At 33.3% G+C, this 23,297-nt stretch overlaps 2 protein-coding genes across 2 annotated transcripts in view; both read left to right on the plus strand.

Annotated features, from left to right (window-relative positions):
• LOTGIDRAFT_228271 (hypothetical protein) overlaps positions 1–8,287 on the plus strand; it is a gene marked incomplete at its 3' end in the record, with an annotated part of 13,162 nt that extends 4,875 nt beyond the window's left edge. The window contains exons 3-15 of the mRNA XM_009053263.1: positions 10–137; positions 889–1,003; positions 2,026–2,132; positions 2,644–2,722; positions 3,086–3,195; positions 3,676–3,811; positions 4,406–4,521; positions 4,846–4,918; positions 5,193–5,314; positions 5,984–6,098; positions 6,574–6,689; positions 8,020–8,055; positions 8,232–8,287. Of these exons, the coding sequence (XP_009051511.1) occupies positions 10–137; positions 889–1,003; positions 2,026–2,132; positions 2,644–2,722; positions 3,086–3,195; positions 3,676–3,811; positions 4,406–4,521; positions 4,846–4,918; positions 5,193–5,314; positions 5,984–6,098; positions 6,574–6,689; positions 8,020–8,055; positions 8,232–8,287 (1,309 nt within the window). The remainder of the gene's footprint in view (positions 1–9; positions 138–888; positions 1,004–2,025; positions 2,133–2,643; positions 2,723–3,085; positions 3,196–3,675; positions 3,812–4,405; positions 4,522–4,845; positions 4,919–5,192; positions 5,315–5,983; positions 6,099–6,573; positions 6,690–8,019; positions 8,056–8,231) is intronic.
• Positions 8,288–18,508: 10,221 nt separating this feature from the next.
• On the plus strand, positions 18,509–22,983 carry LOTGIDRAFT_104078 (hypothetical protein; the record flags this gene model as incomplete). Its single annotated transcript, XM_009053264.1, has 4 exons — positions 18,509–18,560; positions 21,408–21,464; positions 22,054–22,127; positions 22,573–22,983. 4 exons carry the CDS (start codon positions 18,509–18,511, stop codon positions 22,981–22,983), a joined length of 594 nt encoding a protein of 197 aa, XP_009051512.1.
• Positions 22,984–23,297: the final 314 nt, after the last annotated feature.

Raw genomic sequence — 23,297 nt, forward strand, 5'->3', positions numbered from 1 at the left:
TGTTTTCAGTGCAGCAAATACGCTTGATAGCTGTTTAAAGAACGACAAAACTTCCTGTGGACTAAATGATGCTGAACCACAAGAGTACTCTAAATACGTTGATATTGCAACAGATAGTAAGAAATCCTGTAAAGTCGGTTAGTACACAATTTCTGAGTTCTTGATTCCGCTAATTGGTAAAAATAAATTAATGGATTACCTAAATTTGAGCTCATTATGTTTATAACATGAAATATGCTCAAACTTGCCTTTACATACTGGCGTTGTTTGGTGTAAATCGGCAATAAACAATTTCATAATAAAAAAAACTGCAATTAAGGCAAATACCACAACAGTGGAAAAAGAGTCATTAATCACGTCTTTTTGCCCTTCATAATAATTCAAATTCTGTAGGCTTGATAGTCCAGAAAATCAAACAAATAACACTTACAAATGGACTTCAAATTAGCTCAAAGTAACTTTTTCACAAGTTTTCTTTTCACTTTTCCAATTTTAAGGGTACATTTTTCAGTGTAATTCATGTTATACAGCGTTTCAAATGAACGATTTTCATTTTTTTTATTTTGCACTTGTAAATTACTAGCTAGCAAGAGTGCAAAATTAAATGAAAAGTTACATTCGAAATACATTTGTGATCTAATAATATTATACCTGTACTTGATTCCTCGTTCACTAAGGGTATACATAAGGTTTCAAAGTTTCAAAAGGTCATATAGCCACACTCAGAGCTGTTCCAAGTTATTAGCACAATGGTTGTATTGTACTGGTCCTAAAATGACATTGTGTTGATAAAATTTAAAAGGGTGGGTACATAACCAAACTATTTTATACAATTATGGTGGCTTGGTTGTGGATTTGAATCTGATTTGCGTTATTCTTTTTTTACAGTTGACTGTGCAACAAATGGTCAAAAATGTACTGCATCCCTGGCATCCAATCCAAAATGTACCGACATCAACAATTTGAAAAGCTTAAAACTTGCTGAAGGAGTGAATTGTTGCAAGTAAGAAAAGTTTTACTTTCATCTGTTACTAATATCATATTTTTTTTAGCTTTATTTAAAACAAAATGAACATGCATTACATGAAATTGATTGATAAACATAATATAGTAGTACATGGTACTATAAAGACATAGGCCTACGAAGATTAATGCTACTTGTAAACACATTCAACTTAATATGTACATTTATTTATGCTTACAAAGTTGGTGGCAGAGAAATCAATAATTTAAAGTTGTAAGAGGACAGATTTAAAGATTTAAAAAGACAAGAAGGACCATTTACTTTAGTACATACCATTGATAGGAAACGTATTAGTTCAGTTTGTAATATGTTCTGTAAATATATTTCATATGAATTCTTATGTTTGATCGTTGTAGCTTTGTAAAATAAAATAAATATTTAGTTAAAATTATTGAATGATTAATAAAATTACATAATGACATAATGGGATTGAAATTATCTTAAAAAGACCAAATATTTTCAAGGAGATTGTTAATTTAATACCATTTGTATCCAAAATTTGTGAGAGAATATCCCATATTTTTGTGATTCACCACAAGATACGAAAAATTGCTCCACCTTTCTATTTCTGCACAACATAAATTACAGAGCACTGAATGTTTTTATACCTATTCTACATAGCTAATAGTTCAGTTTCTAGATATTTCATCCATGATATTTCACCCATAGATGTATTCCTGAATAATATTTCTTTTTTTGAATATCGTAAATATGTTTGGGTTTAATAGACTCTAGTCATATATAGGTTTTATTTATTGGCTTTGGAATGGTGTTTGTCTCAATAGTATAATTTGAAGGTTCATGAGATAATTTTTGAACACAAGATATCATGCCTAAAAAAGTAAGATTTTTTCTGTCAACTCTGATAGTTTGTATTATTGTGGGTCTGATAAATACAGCGAGGGCCGCCTTTAGTATGTAAAAGCATGTTGTTACAACTTTTTTACTCGTTCTAACAAATAACATTGTTTTCTTCACATCCAGTTTTACATGCATTTCAGAATTGGAACAAATACTAAGACATGTTTACAGGATTGTGGTGATAACAACATAATCAGCAGTGATCCACTTCTTCGGCAGTCCGAGGCATTATGTCGTGGTTACAACGGTATGTTTACAACACTTACAGTCCTATAACAATTCACCGAGAATATCTCTATTTTTCAGTCAGTAATTAATATGGAAAAATACTGAAAAATGGAAAAAATTTAACTTGATTGTACCAAATCATTTAAACTACCAATATTTTCGATTTTTAGTACTTTGAATCTAAAATATATTACCCATTTCTTATATGATTTGTGTTTCTATATACGTCTTTTCTATATATATATTGCAGAGTCTATTGCCATTTTTAGACAAAGAAATAACTATAAAAAGTGAAATTCCTAGTTTTTGAAGGAATTACATGATTTTCGTACATTTCCGGTACTTCTGTAAACTATTCATATATATCCATGACTCAAATCAACCTCGGAAAACGCTCATCCACAGCCAACGGCACAGATTGAAATTTCCACCAAGAGTTGCCTCCCATCAGTACCATTTTACAGTTGACAGAAGTTTAATAACCTGGCTAACAAACATAACTTACTGTAGTTGTTTCCATCACATTCCAGATTACTGCTCAGGAATGGATAGTTGTTTTGCAGACCTCTATCAAAAGGGCGGTTTCTCTGATCCTTCAACATTGTGCAAGTAAATATACTCCTAAATAAATAAAGATATATTTTGCTAACTACTTATTAACCACATTTATGATCCAAGGCAAAAAATGTTATTCTTTGCCTTATCACAATTATTTTTCCTCTGGGTTTCCCCCTATCAGTGATGCAGGTCGGAGGGGTGACATGAAATCGTCTAGTCGTTCGGATTGAACTATAAACTGAGACCCTGTATGCTACAAGCTGTGCATCTTAAATATCTGACAACTTGAAAGCGAAAATGAGAAGACAAATGCTACCAAAATTGTAGAATTCCCCTCATTGTGTACGGAATGGCTACTCGTTAGTCCTATCAGCAAACAATAGGACTCTATACTCTATTTCGTTTTTATTTCAGAAATGTTGATAGCTTCATTGCCTGTATTGAAAACAAATGTGCGAATAAGGGACAGATAGGTCGACAAACTTTATCCAAGATAAGAGAGGTATATAAGGATATTTGTGGAGGTAAGCATATCATTTTAACAAGAATATATTTAGCTATCTGAGATTGATTTTACATGTACATGTACACATAAGACAGTAAGTTCACCGGGCTGATTTGATATTTGGCGAGTTTCCTGTTTGCATATTTATATGAAACTGTAAAGAATGCAAAATTTTGAAAGATTTCTTTTCGTAACTCGTTATTGTATAATCACCTTAACCATAAACAATTTATGTTTTCAATCATCTATTTTGATAAATATTTTAATCTTCGATAGCGATGAATTCTTGAACACCCAAATTCTTGGGCTGTCCCACTATTGTAATTCCTATAAGAAAACTTTCTGTTTGTGATGATAATGTCTATACTTGTTATGATTGTTTGTCTGCACTATAATTCACATAGTCCCAATGGGCCAATATATAGCTGTTCTCACCAACTTGACTATAGGCCTTACATTATATAAATCAAAATCTTATATGACTATTTTGAAATTTCAGTTGTTGTTAAATATCCCACTGTTGGTTCATGTAAATCGTTTACATCTTGTATTGAGAATGCACCATCTCTACCAGGAACAGTTACTGGTAATATTCCGTCATTTATGTCTGCCCGGGACACCGATAGATGGTGCCAGTAGGTATAACATTCTGATCTAAACCTAGTTCCAATAGACCTTACTAAAAGCTTTATTGACCCGAAGAGGTGAATCCTCCGAATACAAATGGGACCCAATATTAAAGGTATACTACCTCTTAGGATGACCAAAATATTGAAATTGTAAACATGGCCAAAATGAGTTTTTGTTCATCACTGGTGTCATACTATTCGACAGAATCCATAAGTAATAATCAAAGTAGTTCTGAAACATTGTTTAGAAACGGTTTTCAATAACTACTTAGTTGTTCCCAAACTTTCTCAGCCTCCACACCCCTGGAGTATTCACCTAGACCTTTCACACCCCCAAAAATTTGTTTCATCCACATTTTCAGCATGTGTTAGTGTGAGGTACTCTCTCAATTCAAAACAAATTCTTCTCCTACACCAGTTGGCCACACCTCTGACACCCTAGTCCCACACACACACCCCCAGGAGTTGTAAACTCTCCAGGTTGGGAACCGGGGACTTAGTTTAATGGATATAGAGATTACAGTTTCTGGTAAAGCACATATTTTATTATATATCAATTCACCTCACAATTATTCATGTGTAGCCATGAATATATTTCAGGGTCGCCAAATATTATATATCTTGTGGAGTAGCAGCCAAGTCGTGTAACCTGGGTGCGGACTATACTTCCGATGTTTCTAAAGTTCAGGCGAATACTAACCAAACTTGTACTGGGGGTGAGTTTTGCACTTCACGATTTGGCTTGAAAAACTAATATTCTATTTTTGTGGCCATTGATTTCAGGGTAGGTGTAGGATATTAAGATGGATTTAAATTGCAATTATTACTAATCTATAATTAGCGGCTTAACTAGATTTTATAATTGTATACTTCGTTACATTTTTTTTAATTTTGTATTTTTTGGGGGTTGGGAGCCTTTGGACTTAGTTCAATCAGTCCCCGTGGTAGTTGAGCGACTGCTATAATCCATCGTGTAATGTGTAAACGTTATTTCCAATACAAACCACCTGACTATCCAGCTATTAAACTTTTTGTTACAGTTCGTGGACCCTGTCCTTCAGTCTTGGGTTGCTTGAAGTTTGGGAATACACCGATTTTTAGGGACATATGCCCGTGAGTAATATTTTACTGCGTTGTCTGATGCCTTCTTCTATTGACCGTTATACCATAGATCAAAACAGTTATGGGTGTCCGCTCAATCTGTTTGAGGTGGAGGCTCACACACTTTGAAATTTTTTTTTTAAACTTTTAGGCATGTACTCAAAATGTAATATTGGTTTTGAGTATGGAGCTCTAGATTTATGGAGAAGTATTGATCAGGATTAAAATCATCGAACTATGATTTGAAATAAGAAAACCGCATAAAATGTTATGTCTATATTTGTAGAAAAATACCAGAATTCGTGACCTGTACCGACGATGCTTTGAAGGGGTGTGGTGATGGAAGTCGTGTTAATGCTGCTTACAGTCTATCTGATGTAAAGGATCTATATGTTGAAACCTGTGATGGTAATTATACTCAAATTATCTTTAATTTATATTTTAGTTGCTCAAATTGGACAGAGCGCTGTATGTAAAACATTCGACTATTTTTTGATGTTTTAAGCTACCAGAACGATTGTCAAGAAGAAGATATTTATTTCTTCTAACACCCTACTTTTTTTTCTCTTAATTGAACGTCTCCTTACTTAGAGATATTGTATCAGGAAAGCGGCTTTAATCTACTCTTTTTTTCTCGATTCAAACAAACATCCACTCAGAGACTTTATTTTTCAAATATTATCTTTTCGGTCAGTGACCGAAAAAACCTCGGTGTTTTCCTGTGATGCTCTCAGGATCGTGCTTTATCCGACATCTCAGCTCTTCAAAATTTTCGGCAAACAAGACTTCATGGATTAGCCACTTGTGACCTTGATAACATGTGGTATTGCGATTTAGAGGAGGAACCGGTCAATTGACAAGTTCCTTTTAGAGATTAAATAGTGATATAGTCGGGACTAAATGGATCTCGGTTTACAAAGGATGCGGAACACGTTTCTTGCTAACAAAAATGAGACGAAACTTTATTTATATTATAAGCTATCGACAAAATGTTAATTTATGAGCGAATTCAAATGTAGGGTGAATATGAAACCTTTAAACATTTTTTTTGAACAAGTGAAATATTTATATTTCCAGCCATGAATGACGAGTTGTACCAATGTACTTTGGTGAATTCTTGTCTTGATTTACTGTTACCATTAAACGCTGGCGACATGATTTACGAATTATCTGATCAGACCTCGTGGTGTCGGTAAGCCATTTTTTATTGTCATGTTGCTAAAGAATGCAGCCAACGTAAGAATCGTTAGCATTTGAAGAAAATGCGAGAGGTAAGGAAGAAAGTTCAGAAGTCATTGCTATGTTTTATTTTTAGACAAACTTGATGTTGTATTAGTTTTGATAAGGACTATGAAGATCTTAAATTAAGCGCAGATGGTATAACAAATAATATTAACAGGGCGTATCTCGAAAATGCCTAAAGGGAGGGTGAGGGAAGGGCAACATGGGAGTGGTCTCTCCGAGATAAGGCCTATCTAGCCCAATCCCCTTGAGCCTGGAGGTGTAGAGGCTGCCAGAGCCCCCAAGAAGCCAGCAGATTTCAGATGACTTGTGATTTTTAGCGTTGACAAATGGATCGATATTGATTTTCAATGGTTCCATGATATACAAGCTATAACATTGTTATTATTATTGCAAATCAAATCAAATCTGCTTCATTTTTATAGTAACCTAAACCGAATGTTGAAATGTACAGCTGATGTATCAACAGCCTGTAAACAACCAAAATCTGTCCATGACAAGTTTATGATGTTGTACAACAAAGTTATCAAGCTCTGTCCAGGTATTTGTTTTCTTTCGATTTTGCTATACCGGAACAAACGGTTAAAGTTGCTGTGTGATTTACATTGCATATTTTGAATGAATTATATCATACCCCCCTTCCTCTCCAAAAAAAAGTTTGGCAACACAAATTGTAATATTAGTTCATTTGAAGTTGATCCATACCCCCGTGTAAGTAATGGCAGTCTGTTCAAACCTTATACAACGCCAAAGGAATTTTAGCCAATATACTGATGTGTCGCACGCTGCATACCTATTTCTTAGGGACGAAACCAGTAATTCATAGCGGAGTTTGTTTACTGAAACTTTTTGTTGAATCTTTTTAAAACAAATTGGATAGCAAAGGGGTAATAAGTTTTTTCGGGTTGCATTACGAGCTACGGCCAGGAAGGTTCCCAAAGGCAGCTTTTTATCCACAATTTTCTATACGCCCACATGGAAATATTGCGTAAATTGCCGTCGCCTCTGTCCGTCCGTCCGTCGGTCCGTGCGTCGGTCCGTTCATCCGTCCACATTTGTTGTATGCACAATACAGGCTACAGTTTTAATCTGATCTTGATGAAACTTGGTTTGCATGTATATATTGATAAGATGTCGGTCAAGTTCGAAATTGGTAATAATCGGATGAACGGTTTCAGAGTTATTGCCCTTGAATTAGTAAAAACTCGTTAAATTTGGCTTGTATGCAAGATAAAGGCTGCAATTTTTATCCACTCTTGATGAAACTTAGTATGCATGTATATGTTGATGAGATTTCGGTAAGGTTCAAAATTGGTAATAATCGGATAATCTCAGAGTTATTGCCCTTGACATAGTAAAATTGCATTAAAATTGCCTTGTTTTAGGCAGGCTATAGACTACAGTTTTTATCCGATATTGATGAAACTTAGTATATATTGATGAGATATCGGTCAAGTTTGAATTTTGTCATAATCAGATGAATGGTTTTGGACTTATTGCCCTCGATTTTATAAAAATCTTAAAAAGTCTTTTAAATACCCCCTTTCCCAGCTGAAAGTTAGCGTTTGGTCAATGGGAAAAATTAGGTCAGTCAAAATCATCAATAACTTATCCACACAGCGGAATATTTACGATGACAAGGACTAGGCAAAACGTAGTATTTTCATTCCGGATATCATTGCGGATTCATTGTGTACATCTACATACATCGTTCATTGCATTGCGTTGTACAACAGATAGTGGAACGTGGAAGTATAATACCAATTCAAATATGGTAATTTGTTTCACGTACAAATCGAAACAGGAAAAAAATATGGTTCATTACGGTTTTTTTGGTATAATATACATGTATTGATAAATCTATTTTATAGATGACCAGAATAACAGTAGTGGCGGTCAAGCAGGAGGTGGGTATCTTTTACAAATTTGTCGGATGGAAATTCTTGTATAAGTACATGTAGTTCAGGGATGTCGTGTGTTTTATGGATTTGGTTGGATTGGATTTTCATTTCTTTAGCACAATGCAGTCTTTAATTATATTCTGCATTAATAGAAGTAAAATTCCAATATTTTATTTCCGTAGCCAGGCGTTATTTTCAACTTAAACACTCGACTAATTTCATCGGTCGTTCAACATAATATTATCACCTTTTGCATCCACAAGGACCAAAAGTCTTTTAAATACCCCCTTTCCCAGCTGAAATTAGCTTTTGGTCAATCGGTAAAATTAGGTCAGTCAAAGTCATCAATAACTTATCCACACAGCGGAATGTTTACGATGACAAGGACTAAGCAAAACGTAGTATTTTCATTCCGGATATTATTGTGGACAGCTAAAATAAAAACACATTTAGATTATTAATGTATATGCATGTACCTATAAAATCAAACTTGTTTTGGTGCAGGCACGCGAACGGTCTTGGTCGACTGAGCGACCGTTAACGTTACGCTTAATGTTGGCAAAATTTTTGTCGAAGGTACTGATTTGCTGTATTCTATAGCGAACAATCTAATCAAATCGCTGCATTCGGCGATACAAGAATAGAGCTAAATAAGAGGATGCTTGACATTGTAAGCCGTTGGTATATTCCATTAGTTATGCTTAAGATGTTTTTGACTTTTTCAATATTCATTTTTCAGCGACTGGTGTTATCTTCATGATTACCGTTTTCTTAGCGATCTTCATTTAGAATATATAACAACTATGCCTGTTTTTTGTTTGTTTTTGTTTTTTATATCAGAAGTTTTTTTTAATAACATATTTAGAATCGGGATGCATGAACAAAATAATGACAGCTTGGGTAAAGAGATGTACACAATTCATCCATAAAGAGATGTACACAACTCATCCATAATATTATTTTGTGATCAAATCCCTTTTTACTGTATTATTTTAGTTAATATTAGTATTTTTTATTTTATGTTGTTTTTGTTCTTTTTGTTAAACATTTTCATTATCAAAACGTCGTAAATTATACCTGAAAATATTTCTTAAGTATGGTATATCTATCTATGTATCTTCTTGATCAAACTGAATCTGTTAATCTTGCTTTATATTGGCTCGATATTATTAATTGAAACCTTAAGAATACGTAGGAGACATATTTCTTTACAATTGGGCGGTTTTTTTTTTAATGAAATCCGTACAACAGTACAGTAACCACATCCAAAAAGCATAACAGACTTAAGCAGTTCACGTTTTTAATAGTTTTGGCGTTAAGCCATTGGATGGCTAATGTATTTTCGAAATTGAACAAATTCTTTTTTACTAATCAAAAAAATAAATCTTAATTTTGATGTACGTTTAGCAAAGAACAGTCAAACATAAATCAAAGATTTTTTTTCAAAAAGCTGATGTTCTTTTTTAACTAACAAACTAACTGTTTTAAATATTTTTGTAATAAAATTAAACATTTGAAGTTATAACGTTTTTATTTCCTTTATTGAACTGCAGTCTATTAGGAACTGAGTATAAATAATCAAATTTCATTATATTTGAAATACATCTGTACAAGTTATTTAGTACAGGTTACTTCCCTTAAGATGTTAACTTCAATAAAATTCAATAAAAATCTGAAGTTAAGCAATTTGTAATTAGACCACTTCCGGATAAAAAAAACATCAGCATGTTATACAGGAAACGACTATTTGCACCTCTATTTTTCTGCATCTAAATCTCATTTTCACAAATTCTGATAGAATGTTAATTTCAGACATCAAAATTCAAATCTAGACCAAAAGAAATGCATGTGAAAAACGAAAAAAGTGGAAAAGAAAGGGATGTCGAAAAATATCACTCACTACATATGATTAATTCTAGTGAGTCTGAATAATATCTGTAATGTGTTGACATACAAGACATAATGTTTGAATAACAAGAAAACTTTCGAACTATTTTGGCAATATTTATATTACGTTGTATGTTATTTGTGTCATAGTCTATAAGAGATAAACCAGCCATCTGTTATATCGTCATGCAAATATAAGTTGAAACTTTACACGAGGGGAGACCGGGGCTACTTGTAACATTTCTACTATTTTATAAAAACTTACACCAATTTGAAGTGATATGTGTTATAGAAACAGCTTCAACTACTGTAATTTTCGCGCAAACTCCTTTTTCTGAAATGCAATCCCTATTTGAGGTAGTAAAGGAAAGAAATTGAATTTATTTTGATAAAACATACCCCTTGGTCAGGGTAAATTGTAATATAACACTAAAACACTTATAATCGCAAATGGTTTCTATTATGGATACCAGTAACTGGTTACAACATGTACAAATCTAATTTCCCTAACATCCTTTCCTTGAAGAAGGGTTACATTTAAACCATAAGATGATTTTTAAAAACTCAAAATCAGATTCATCCCAGCTACAATTGTGTAAAATGTATGGATTCACTGTCGGTGCAATCTTTGTGTGACCAGTACTAAAATTGAGCACATTTTATCCACTTTTCACATGTTTTGCAATTTGAGTACACATCTAGCCATTCCTGAACACAGTTACAACTTACCCCACGAAGAATGTTACAATTAACCCCGCATCACCTGTTCATTTTTAAATCTCTTACCCACCAAATATGAAAAGTGGAACAGCGTCAAATCACCATCTAAACAAAGAAGCAATGTTGAAAGATCCTACCTTTAATACCTCCTTTCTCTTGTCATAGATTTAAAATATTATAGACAAAGTTTTAACAATATCTAAAATTTGACTTTTATGTTTTACAGTCGAGTTCTAGACGCAATTCCACCTTCTTCAGATATTATGTTAATAGCTACACCATCATCTATGAGTAAATAAGTCTATAGAAATGTAGAGTGTGTATTATGAATAACGGGCTGTGTTACAACTAGCTCCGGTCTCCCTACAAATGATATAAAAGATACAATTAATATAAAACATAAATAGAATTTCTAGTGTGACCAAATTTCAGGGGAGAACGCTCCCTGTAATCAATTGTTTGACAAATCTTCAAAATTGAAATAAGAACGTGCGTAAAATGTAATCTGCCTGGTGTATCCATATTACATTTGGGGCGTCTATTTGTGAGTTTTGTACGTTCGAAATTCATGGAATCAATCGGGAAGTTCAATAAGTTCAATTTGGTACAGGGTTCAGAATGTATTCTACCTGCGCCAAAAAAGAGAGCGGGTGTACAGAGACTTAAAATGGCAGAGAAGGGAATAAAATGGTCTCGTCTTGTCGTTAGTACTAATAGTAGGGTCAAACAAAGAAAACAAACAAGAAAACTCGAGATTCGTGTTGGCACCAAAGAGGTTGAAAAACTATGCTTAATTGTAATGATTTACCTGTAACTGTTCTGAAATTGTCTTATTATATGTATATACACATCGCTTGACTCGAGACTACTATCCCACAGAAAACTAGAAAATAATGGCCATCCCTACACAGGCTGAGGTTGAGAGCTGGATGCTAGTCAGTGCAGACCAATTTAGCGATTTTTCTAGAATTCGCCGTGTTGAATTAGCAATACTTAGATCTACAGGATAAATTTAGTATTTAAGTGGAAAAGCTATGAAAGAAAAATAACAATTTTTAATTTTCATAAATTTGCAACTGTTGCTCGGTTTTATACTGTATGCATTTCATTTATACTGAATCATTTCTATTCGATTGTAGAAAAGCCGACAAAAGTTGTACGACTTTTGTGAGAGTTTGTCAAAAATGAGTATGGTATTCAGACGAGTAATTAAGAAAATATAGTATAGTACATCTGAAATATACGACCAATCCAATCTTTCATTGTATTTAAAGGGATTGTGAAGATGACGATCAGTGGCCCCGATACTCATTTACAATCTCAAAGGCTTTTTTCCTTACTTTCATTGTAATTCTTATTTGACTAGACTGAAGATTAAAATAAACATGAATATGTTGTTCTAAAAGTTAATAATTAATCTTGCTCTATGTTAATTAAAATATAAACTTTCAAACTTTTTAGCCGAGTTTTCAGTATAGAGGGAATTAGTATCAGTGCACGTGCAGATAAATAAGATAAATAGACCCACACCGTGTGTATGAGAACATTAAGCGCGTGCTAGCAGGATGTTTACAAGCAGAATGGTTATAAAGAATGAAATATATTCTCACAGACGACATTATACATCGTGGTCAGACGAGATAATTTCCCGCGTAAAAACACAACAGACGGCTTATCAGTGGAATAACTTTTGAAAATGAATCATGTTGTGGCACCAAGAAACGTTCTTTATTCTACAACAGTAAGATAAGAACTTTTTCAAGAAAACTGTTGATACTTAAATCTAACGTTGTCATGGTGACTGAACTTTTATAATTTGGACTTAAATTGAAAACAAAACATGAATTGAAAGTTTATATTGGGTGGAGAATGTTTGATTTTTTAAGAAATTAAATATCAGCGTGGGACATGAGAAAAGTTCATGTTATAACAGTTCTGCTCCAGCCATATCAAATCATTGGTTGTTTTGGAATACACGCGACTACAAAATACTGTAAGTAATACTTTTGGTTATTAGTTGTGAAGATTTTCTTTATAATAGGCTTAAATGATTATGTTATTTCATTTATTTATTAAAGACAATTATGAACAATTTACAAAAACATAAAATATTGGTTTCCTGCCTAAGAAGACATATGAGACACTACAATTATAAACAGAATAAAACATTTAATAAACATAAAATAAACAAATAATACTGTATACGTTTCTAAATTATTTACACTTAGAATGTAAAAGACTTCGCATCTTGAAGAAAGATTTCGCTTTTACACAAGAGAAACATGGATCTTGCCGCAGAACTTCAAACGGAAAATTTGACGTGAATGGAAACTATTGAAGTTAACTAGCTTTTCAACTCTTCTTGGGACCAAAGAAAAAGACGCGGAAGACTAGTGTGCGTTATAAGAAGGCCATTTAAGTAGGGCACATATTACACTCTTAAATTTGTATTTAATTACTGAATCCTGACGTAAATGAAACTTTTATCTTAATTGTAAATCATTATTTGTGTTAAATTAATAATATTTAAAGTATTAAAGGAGAAGTCAGTATCCCATTTATATGAGATTTTACTTGAGGTAAAACATCATTAATTAAGGTACCAACAGAATATGGACGGGGTACGATGCGGGATTACAGTCGCGAAAAGAAGAAGCCAATCAGTCATCGACTAAATCCATCATTCGAATAGATACTTACAGATGCCAGCAGTCATTAAAATATCCAATCGGTCCAAAGTTCTGCCAGGAACAATGTCGACCTTGGCTTCATTTTATAACTGAGAACACGGTGCATGGATTCGAATATTGCAACCATATTTTATATTTTTAACAATGTAGAAGATGATATACCCAGGGGAACAATGATGGCAAACAGATCACTAACATACTAGCTGGTAAACCCGTGTTGATTTATAATTACCCTATGACCTTCTACTTGGAACATTCCATACAAATATTCTCGGAATTCGGAATCAAATTTGACTCATGCTACAGGTGTCCTTCGGCTCGGGTTTAGATTTTGATAACTACCATTATGCAGTTATGTGCAATCGAAATTTTCGTGAAAATTCACACATTTGAAACATTCTTTTTAAACATCAGTATTACAGACAAAGTTTTCAAATTTCTGTATAAAACTATATTCCACCAAAATTATCGTGTCAACTAACAAGAAGAATGTGACATTGATGTTGGCCGAAAATGTAAACGTATGACACTGATTCTTGTGTTTTTAGTGTGAAAATTTCGTGCAGAATTAACTCTATGGGTGTTGCAATGTATCACCGAAAATGATTCACTTAAAATTGTTTGTTTGCTTGCAAATTGGTCCAAAACTTCGATGTTCATGACAACATGAAGTTTATCTCTATTTTCTTTTATTTGATTTATGCACAGAAAATCGAAGTCATTCAAAACTGATTAAAATTCGATGGACAACTATTAACACAAAGAGAACTTGCTTGGTATAATTTAAGGTTTTAAAAGAATCGTATAGAGCTTTTCTACATTTTTTATGTGTGTCGGGGACACTGATAGGATCAATTTGCACCATTTAATTCCAATCAGATGTCTGATTTCTCAAATTCCACTAAAACTAAGTGTTTGATGACATCACCTATCGCGAAGGAACTTATGTGATACAAGTATATTTTGTTATTTGTTGGCGTCATCAAATACTTAGTTTTGGTGAAATTGCACAAATCTGACAAAACTGCAATGGTGCAAATTGAAGCTATCCAACTCCCAGAGATACATATATAATTTAGAAAATCTCTTCACAATCCCTTTAAGCTATGTGCCATTTTCTGTTTTAAGAAACAGTATTCTACTGATAACGCGTAGTGCTCAATTAGTAAGAATATTTGGTTATTTGAATGTCACGTATCTATTCATACCAGAAAGATAATACTCTAGTAACAAAAAACAGGATATGTACTGTATGTTTACAATTCTCAGTAAACAAAAGCAAACAAATAACAATCTATGTAGAAGTTAATAGATTGAACTGGTGAAGACCATTAGTCATATCATAATATAAATCTTAATTACCATACAAATATACCATATACCTTAAAGCAATCTTCCTACCTACAACACACGAAATGTTCTTCTTCCTGCTTAACCTGATTGGGTTAGTTCAACATTGAAAGATGCATATTGCCGGGATATCGGCAACAGTTGGTTTACTCATTTCAAATTTTCAATTACCGATTGTTGTTTTACAATGCACATTCGCATACGGGAATTGATTATTCGTTCAATACCAACTATTAGAAGTTTCATACGGGACCTCCATGATGGGGAAAAGGTGCGGATCTAATCTAAACATCCGCTGCAATTTACACATGGTCGGACAGAAATGGAATGAAATGAGCTGAGATTTACGTCCTACTTTCTAGAGTAATGAACACGGGCAACGCCATGCTATGTGCAGTAAAAGGAATTTTGCCAGGACAGTGGCTTAAGCCGTCTCTTTCGATTTGTTACTGTCGAAAGATCTTTAACGTGTATAATCTGAAGCGCTCGGTACATTGTCCCATCTGAAAATTGAAGTCGAAATGCAACTGTTATAAAACCAATGGACAGACATTACTTTCGAGAAACTTTCGAATACTATGGTTCAATGGTTCATGCATGCCCCAATATCGCCGTTTCCATCCGGAAACTAGTTCGAATACAAGTCAAATCTTCTACATTCTATTTTTACGCTATTGTTCAACAGTTCTCCTTAACGCCCAAACCAGTTTCTTTTGGATGCCACAGTTATAGAATTTACCGTTTCTCTTATTGACTACATGTTTTAAGCAGTTGCATTGAAACATCAAAGACTATTTCAGCTGTGGTACATCCTATTCTCTATAAAGATATTTATTATTTGATGAGGTTGAAGTGACAGAAAGAAGTTGTTTGAGATCACAATGTTTGTTTATTCAACCTGTATCACCATGTTGTATTCTAATTATGTTGTGTTATCTTTGTCATTATTTAGGTATTTTTTCATTATCAAGAATGTTCTCTATTATATATACATCACATGATTCCTTTTCTACTCCACTCGTTTCATGGGTCACAAATCATGAATTATAGGGAAACAAAATAACACGCAGTTCTGAACAAATTTATTTTTCTACGCAATTCCTTTTATAATGTTATATATAGCATTTGTTTTTTTTTTGCTATATATTTATTTAAAGTGTCAAGCTATTACAAAATTCTTTTTAAACTTTGATAACTTATACCTGTTCTTCTAATACGAAGGTTTGCAAATGCAGAGAATTTGTTGATGTGCGCTAGCGAATACAGCCAATCAGAGCTCTTGAGCTAAAAGACTGTAAACAATAAGTTATACAGTAGGTCTGACAATCCAAACAAATAGCCGAATTTCGTATTACAAGAAATGTGTCTAATGATCTCAAGGTATGAGACGAATTTCATTTCTAGCTTGGCATTGTGAAGATGCTATGTTTTTAGAACTGTTAAATGAGATGGTCGTGAGATACTGCAACACTAGTATCGAAAATGTCAAGTTTCTCTCTTTTTTCAAACATTTTTCAGTTCACTCCCTTTCCATTTATTATTTATTTAATATCAAAAGGGTTGCCTGATGTTCCACAGTTGCGTGTCTTTAAAGTATGTTGATATTTAGTTAAGAGTTTTAGAATTATTCTATATTTCGAATTTAGATGACTTTACAGTTACATCATGTCCAAGAGTTATTTGGGGTTTTAGACTAATATGATAATTTAGTTAAGTTATGTTCCATAGTTAATTGATGTCCTTGAGTAATGCGATGTTTCAGGGTAAGATGGCATTGCAGTTACAAGATTTTCCATAGTTTAGTGATGCCTCCAAATTTTGGATGTTTCTGGGTAAGATAATATTGTAATCACAAAGTATTCCATGTTTAAGTGAGTAGTAGTTTATTGATGCCTCGAAATTATCGATGTATTTGAGTTGGATGAAATTGTAGTCACACAAGTTCCTTGATGTCCTAACGTTATTCTATGTTTATGTGTTGAATGTTATTCCAGTTCCAGTGTTCGATGTGTCAGTGTTTGATGTCACAGCAGTTTCGCAATATTCCATGTTTCAGTTAAAATGCTACTCAAGAATCGTGATGTTCCAGAGTTAAGAGATGTCCTAATATTAATCCATGTTTCAGTGTTGGGTGCTACAAATTCATGATATTTCAGAGTTAAATGATTTGCCACTGCCTTTCAATATTTCAGTGTTATCTGGCGTTTAGCTGTCTACGAGTGAGCTGATATTCAATTTACATGTTTCAGAGTTACGTGATGTCCAATAAGTTAAGGGTTATATATAGTATATCAGTGTTATTCCCGAGTGACATGATATTTCAGAGCTATGTGATAAAATGTGTTTTCTGTATAATGATAAAGCGAAAGAAATGATATGAATGTAGACAAAATGATACACAATAAATATTTAAATAAGCTATCTAATATTTTATGTAAACATTTGTAACCGTAGTCCGAAAAATTACGTTAAAGATTCTGAAAAATTGAAACAACACGGGATGTTTGTAGTTTATATAATTTCCAAAAAGTTTTTATCTTGAAATTGAGCGAGTGAAATAACACATTGAAAATAAACGAAACGAAATATCTAGAGCTAGATTATCATGAGAAAAAAATCACACAAACTATACCATCCTCAAGATAATGAATGATCTGGCTTACTCACCTACTATCTATATGAAATATAAGAAATCAGACAGCTTCTGATTAAAAGAAAAATGGAAGTAAAACATCTCACAAATCTCTCTCCACCCCTTTAACAAAGATAATTGATAAATGCTATATAAATATTACATCACGTCTGACAGGGTTAATATATACTAACGACCTACAGCAAACTGACTTGTTCTACTGTGTCAAGGCCCATAGTTTCAGGGGCGTGTGTGTTTATGGTGCATGGGGGGGGGGGGGGGGGATTACCCACCCTGACAAATTCTGACAACCGACCAATTCCATTACGTGATTGTTATAGCTACGTACATCAAATGGTAGTTGTGGGTTTTTATCTCGATTGGCACTGCTGACTAGCTCTATTGTATATTACATACCTATAATGCCCGAAACAGGATCTTAAATGTGCTTGCTATTACAGCTATCATTTTAGCAATTAGCCCTTGTTATCAAATACTGGGTTTATATCAATATTTCATTTCAAAATAAAAATCATTGTTTATCTATGTGTATATTTGCGATATACTTGAAAAAGACAGCAGATTTCAAGCTTTGAAAATTTGATGTGATGTTTGGAAAAATTTAGTCATTAAGTACCAAGCATGTGGCGTGATAATGTTCTTATACATGACGCGTCATATTTCTCTTCTTTCTTGTCAATAAGGAGTAAAAAACCTTCGTTTAATGGCGGTATTTCAGTCGGTGAAAATGAAGACGTTAATTAGCAGCCCCGAGGATACAATTATTTGTTTATATTATTTGTTAGAAATATAAACCATTCGCCACCAACCTGTCAAATAAAACCAGACCAATTATCATAACAGTTAAACTATGATTTTAAACACGTACACTGATTGAATTATCAGTTTAGAGTTTGTATATTTTGTAACATAATTTTCTAAAAGACATTTCTGGCTTTATCTGATCGATATATTTTGAATTGTATACTTTCAGACTTGAATTGTGTCTGGTTGAGAATTTTCGTTTGAGACTTGTGGTCATAATCTGCATTCAAAGAATATTACAAAACTAGGTGTTGGTAATAGGTATACTTCAGTTAGTAAATATACAAAGGTACCAAAACTAAGAACGGAACGATCAAGTAGTAATGGATACAGTATCTGATAGTAATGGTACAAAATGGAAGTAACTAAAATAGTTGTTATGGGACGAGCTGGTGTTGGTAAATCAGGTTTGCAATAATTCAATTTTTAAAAGAATTGCAAGGAAGTTTTCTAACTTTTGTATGTGTATCGGGGAAAGTGTAGTAACCACATATTGATGCTATCAGTGTCCCAGATACACATAAATTTTTTATAAAACCTCTTTACAATCCCCGACATGAGATAGATAAAGTACTACAAGCCCGACAAATCTGGCTTTACCCGTTCCTCAGACGTGGTATACGGATGGGATATCGCACACTCCCAGAGCTGTCGGTTGAAATACAGTATCTGAAATAATTTTCAATCGTCTGCAAGTCGAGTGTACATAACTGAAATTATCTACAGTACGTTTTTTAACTGGAACTATCAAACTACAAATTTTTATAACGTATCTATACCAGAAATTATGCACTCTATAATCAACTGGAAAGGACAAAACGTCTATATAGTCAAATTCACCACACCATATCTGAGCTAACCTCGTGATATCTAAACTTATAATACTATAGTCTGAAACTTGATGATAATGTAGCAAAACTCTCCAAAGTGTTCGAGGTTATAGTACTATTTCTATATTTCCATTACCCCCTAAGCGTTCATGGAAGGGGTTGAAAATTTACTTGGTGATTTGATAAACTCCTTGCATAACTGGTCCAATTTGGTGTGCCTCTGTCAGTCACAATGTCATAGGTGAAGAAAGAATCGGCAAGATTCTAAATCTTAAAATCATTTTCTCACAGTACTGTAACTACGATTATCTAATGGGTATTATGCGTAACTTGAGAATTATGAAATACATCAATTAATACTTGAACATAACAATACTGAAAAGTGAATGACATTTAAAAAGCTCGTGTTTATCAAAATAAGTGTTTCTTCGAATCATTTCATTCTTGCCAGATTTCTGCAACCATTACGTCAATCAAGTTCGTCTGAACTGAAGTTTTTTAAATCTCTTATTATGAATGAAGTTGTACCCGAACACAGTTTTTCCCATTACTAGATTTCAAGTAACTAATTAGTTTAAAATATTACCACATGGCGTCTTTATACTACTGCTTTAATAACTACGTGTAAATCACTTAACAAAGTGTGTCTATCGTTATTAGGTCAACTTTTAATTTCGCGATTCAGTTAATGATTTATATTATCTAATCCATTCATCAGCAGTAAAACTTTGAACCATTTTCGACATGACTTATTCCCATGCGTATGCAATTGTGTACCTTGGCGACCAAACCAATTGAATTTTTTTACGTGTGCATCATAGATATAGAACGTTCTTTGTTCTAAAATTTAGATATCAATAATGCTCCCACGACATTGTTTATACGCCCACATGTAAATTGTCGTCACCCATGTCCGTCCGTCGACAATATTTAGTATGAGTTATTGCCATTGAAATGCTCCTTAACACTCTATAGAAGGCGCAATTTTTGACGGATTTTAACGAAACTGTGTGTGAATGTTTGTTATCATCCAAGGATGAACCCTATTTAAAATAAAAAAAAAGTTATTGTCCTTGTTCTTGAAAACGCGTTCAATTATAAGCTCGAAAACACTCTAGAAGGCACAATTCTTGACAGATTAAGACAAAACAAGGTGTAATTGTTACTGTACATTATATGTATATTATACATACATATATATGTATATATAAGCTATCTTTTACAAGAGATATGAAACCAAGCATGTTTTTATTCTTATGTGCCGTTCATTCGCGGAGTATGGCTTAACACAACACGACCAACAGCTGTATTCTAAAGGCCATTCCAAATAATTTTTCCAACAACGTATTTCGATGGTCAAAAACAAGATCAGCCTTTAGATTTTTAGTTATTTGCTATGTCGGCATATCCTTTGAGGTGCGATTGCAGTTTCTGTTTCACATTGGTAATATAAGACGTTGATACTTTACATAATTTCACACAGATATTTTATACAATTTTGCATAGCACTAGTTTTTGTTTCTACCTTAAAATTTGAGCAACAACGGCTTGTAGACGCTTGATACCACTTCTTATAATGAAATACTTCCTCAATTTTAATAGATATACCATGGATTTTAAGTTTCGTTTTGCGGTTCGGATCGTTCGTATTTTGTTTTTTCTTCAAAACCAAGAAATATTGTTTTATAAATTAAGTGTAAATTAGCCAAGACGATCTTGTAATATTTCTGGCCAACTCTTTTAAAAGAGTTCAAGTTGGAATTGAGTGTAACTGATATGTAACTAATACACATCCGATGATTATAAAAATAGTTTAACACAGAAAAACACTTCTTAGGTTATTAAGGTATCAAAGGTATGTCAGTTATGTTCAGCAAAATATTGTTGTAAAACATTTCATTTCATTTGTAAAAACCAAAACTGAAGTAATAAATCATTTACATCACGTACGTTCGGGGTTATTATATAGAAAAAGTAACCAGTAGATTGATCTTCTATGAGCACGAGTCAGGTACGTGTCATGTTACCTTCGATACAGCATAATCATGGGTGTCCGCACTGTGGAGCATAAGCAAAAATATCCATAAACTAGGCAGTTTTCTAAAGGCTTAAAATCTATTGCCAAAATAACCGTTACACATTTATACGGAAATACTTCAGAATGCATCGTTTCAAGTCAAATTTCCATAATTCTGCAGAGAATTACCATATTTTAGCCACCAAAGGCTTGACTTTTACCTTGTATATGCATTGCTGATTAACTAGAAGATTCTTTGCCTTTTCTGATTGTTACTTCACTGCATGTATTATCTTATAAAAGTGTTCACAAATTTTACCTTTAAGGGTAAAAAATTAATGGTTATCCACGTAAAATGGTGTTAAATTGGCTTATATTACGAGGCTTTGTACTCTCATACATTTCAGCTCTGGTTGTAAGGTATTTGACAAAAAGGTTTATATGGGAATATGATCCAACCTTAGGTAATACATTCCTCTGTTATTGTGTTTGTCAATTTGCTGTTATTAAGAGCAGGACGTCACATCCGCTTGGTGATTTCGGACAATGAAGTATTTTATTTCATTTCATTTCTATTTTATAATTTTATATACGCGTACACGTCTCTTTGAGTTACCCTGACCAGCCTAACATGAAATAAAAAATGGCGCCCAAAATTAGCCTAGATAGACCATATAATTTACTACTACAAATAGTGTACGATAGCAGCTAAAACGCTGGATCATGATAAAATTGGTAGATTGAGATTTATTTGATCTGATTATTATTGTGGTTATGAGCAGGGTTTGACAGTTACGGGAAAATCGAACGACCTGACCTGATCATGATTGCTAAATTTGTTTATTACGTTTTATTAAATTTTTGTCGGTGAAAATGGATTATTTTTTTAGCATGACTTGAATAAGAAAACATGAATAAAAATATCTCAGAGCAAGAAAAGAAATATATTTCATGGTTCTGTTTTATTTTAAAGAATTCATTAGGCCACAGTATATAGACGTCAACTTAAAATCCGCCTCATTGAATAGTTTTATTTCATATTTTTTTTTATAGAGAGTACATATAAACATACGACTAATATAGATGAAGAACAAGTATATATGGAGATATTGGATACAGCTGGCCAGGTATGATATTTTTTCCAAACCATACTTGCGTTATTTTCTTTCTTAAAAGAAATTGTCAGACAATTGGTTACAGGAAATGCTGTCACCTGAAATTTGGTCACACGGGAAATCTGTCAGTGTTATAGGTCATATTAATACGGTCACAAGGTAAATTGGTCGCAGAAAATTTGGTAGTCGAAAATGCTGCTGTTGTATATTGGTCACATGCTCAATAGGTCACAAGATTGATGAGCCACAGCAAATGGACTCCGCTAGTTTGTCATAATTTACTAATTTACCCTGTGACCAACTTACCATGATATGTTATGTGGTCAAATAAATTCGAACAATTGACCTCATGGTCAATTTCCGATGATAAAATTTCTTATGACTAATTCACCTACATTCTATTATCTAAAGGAAAGTCATGAACCATATTACTAAGAATATTATCATTTTTTTCTAGGAAGAAAATATCAGCAGAGAAAGCTATGTAAAATGGGCGGATGGATTTATTCTTGTGTACTCCATCACTGATAAACAGAGCTTTGATGACGTACTACAAATTAAACAATATCTTGATGACGTCAAGAGAACAAACACACAATGTGTTTTAGTGGGGAATAAAGTCGATTTATTACATGATCGTAAAGTCAGTTATGATGAAGGCGAATCTATAGCTCAGGAAATGTCGGCTGCTTTTTTCGAAACTTCAGTGAGTGATGGGGGTGAAGATATTATTGATGTATTTCATGAACTTCATCGTGAAGTTAAACGACGTAAAATGATGGAGATAAAGGGTCGTAGACGTAGTTCTGCCCAACAAGTCCGTCACGTGTTTAACCGGATGTTGAATAAAATAGGAAATGGAACGTGAAGTTTGGTGTAAAATGAAGCACAAGTGATAAGACTCATTTGATAAAGTGAAGCACAATCAAAGCCATTATGCAACATTACTCATTGTGATAATACAAGTAAATTATTGACAGTTTGCATGAGGAGAGTGAGAGGAGAAGTTCTCCAAATAGCTCGATATATGTTTCGAATCATGAAATATTTGGTTCATATTGACAGTTTTCCACATTTCTGACCATGACGTTATGTGGATATTTTCTCTCTCTTATAGCGTCCAATAATGCTTGTATGGACTCAAATTTCAAACGATAATTTTGACAATTGATCTCATATTTG

The sequence above is a fragment of the Lottia gigantea genome (genome assembly GCF_000327385.1).
Source record: "Lottia gigantea unplaced genomic scaffold LOTGIsca_2, whole genome shotgun sequence".
In the NCBI taxonomy this organism is placed as follows: Eukaryota; Metazoa; Mollusca; class Gastropoda; family Lottiidae; genus Lottia; species Lottia gigantea.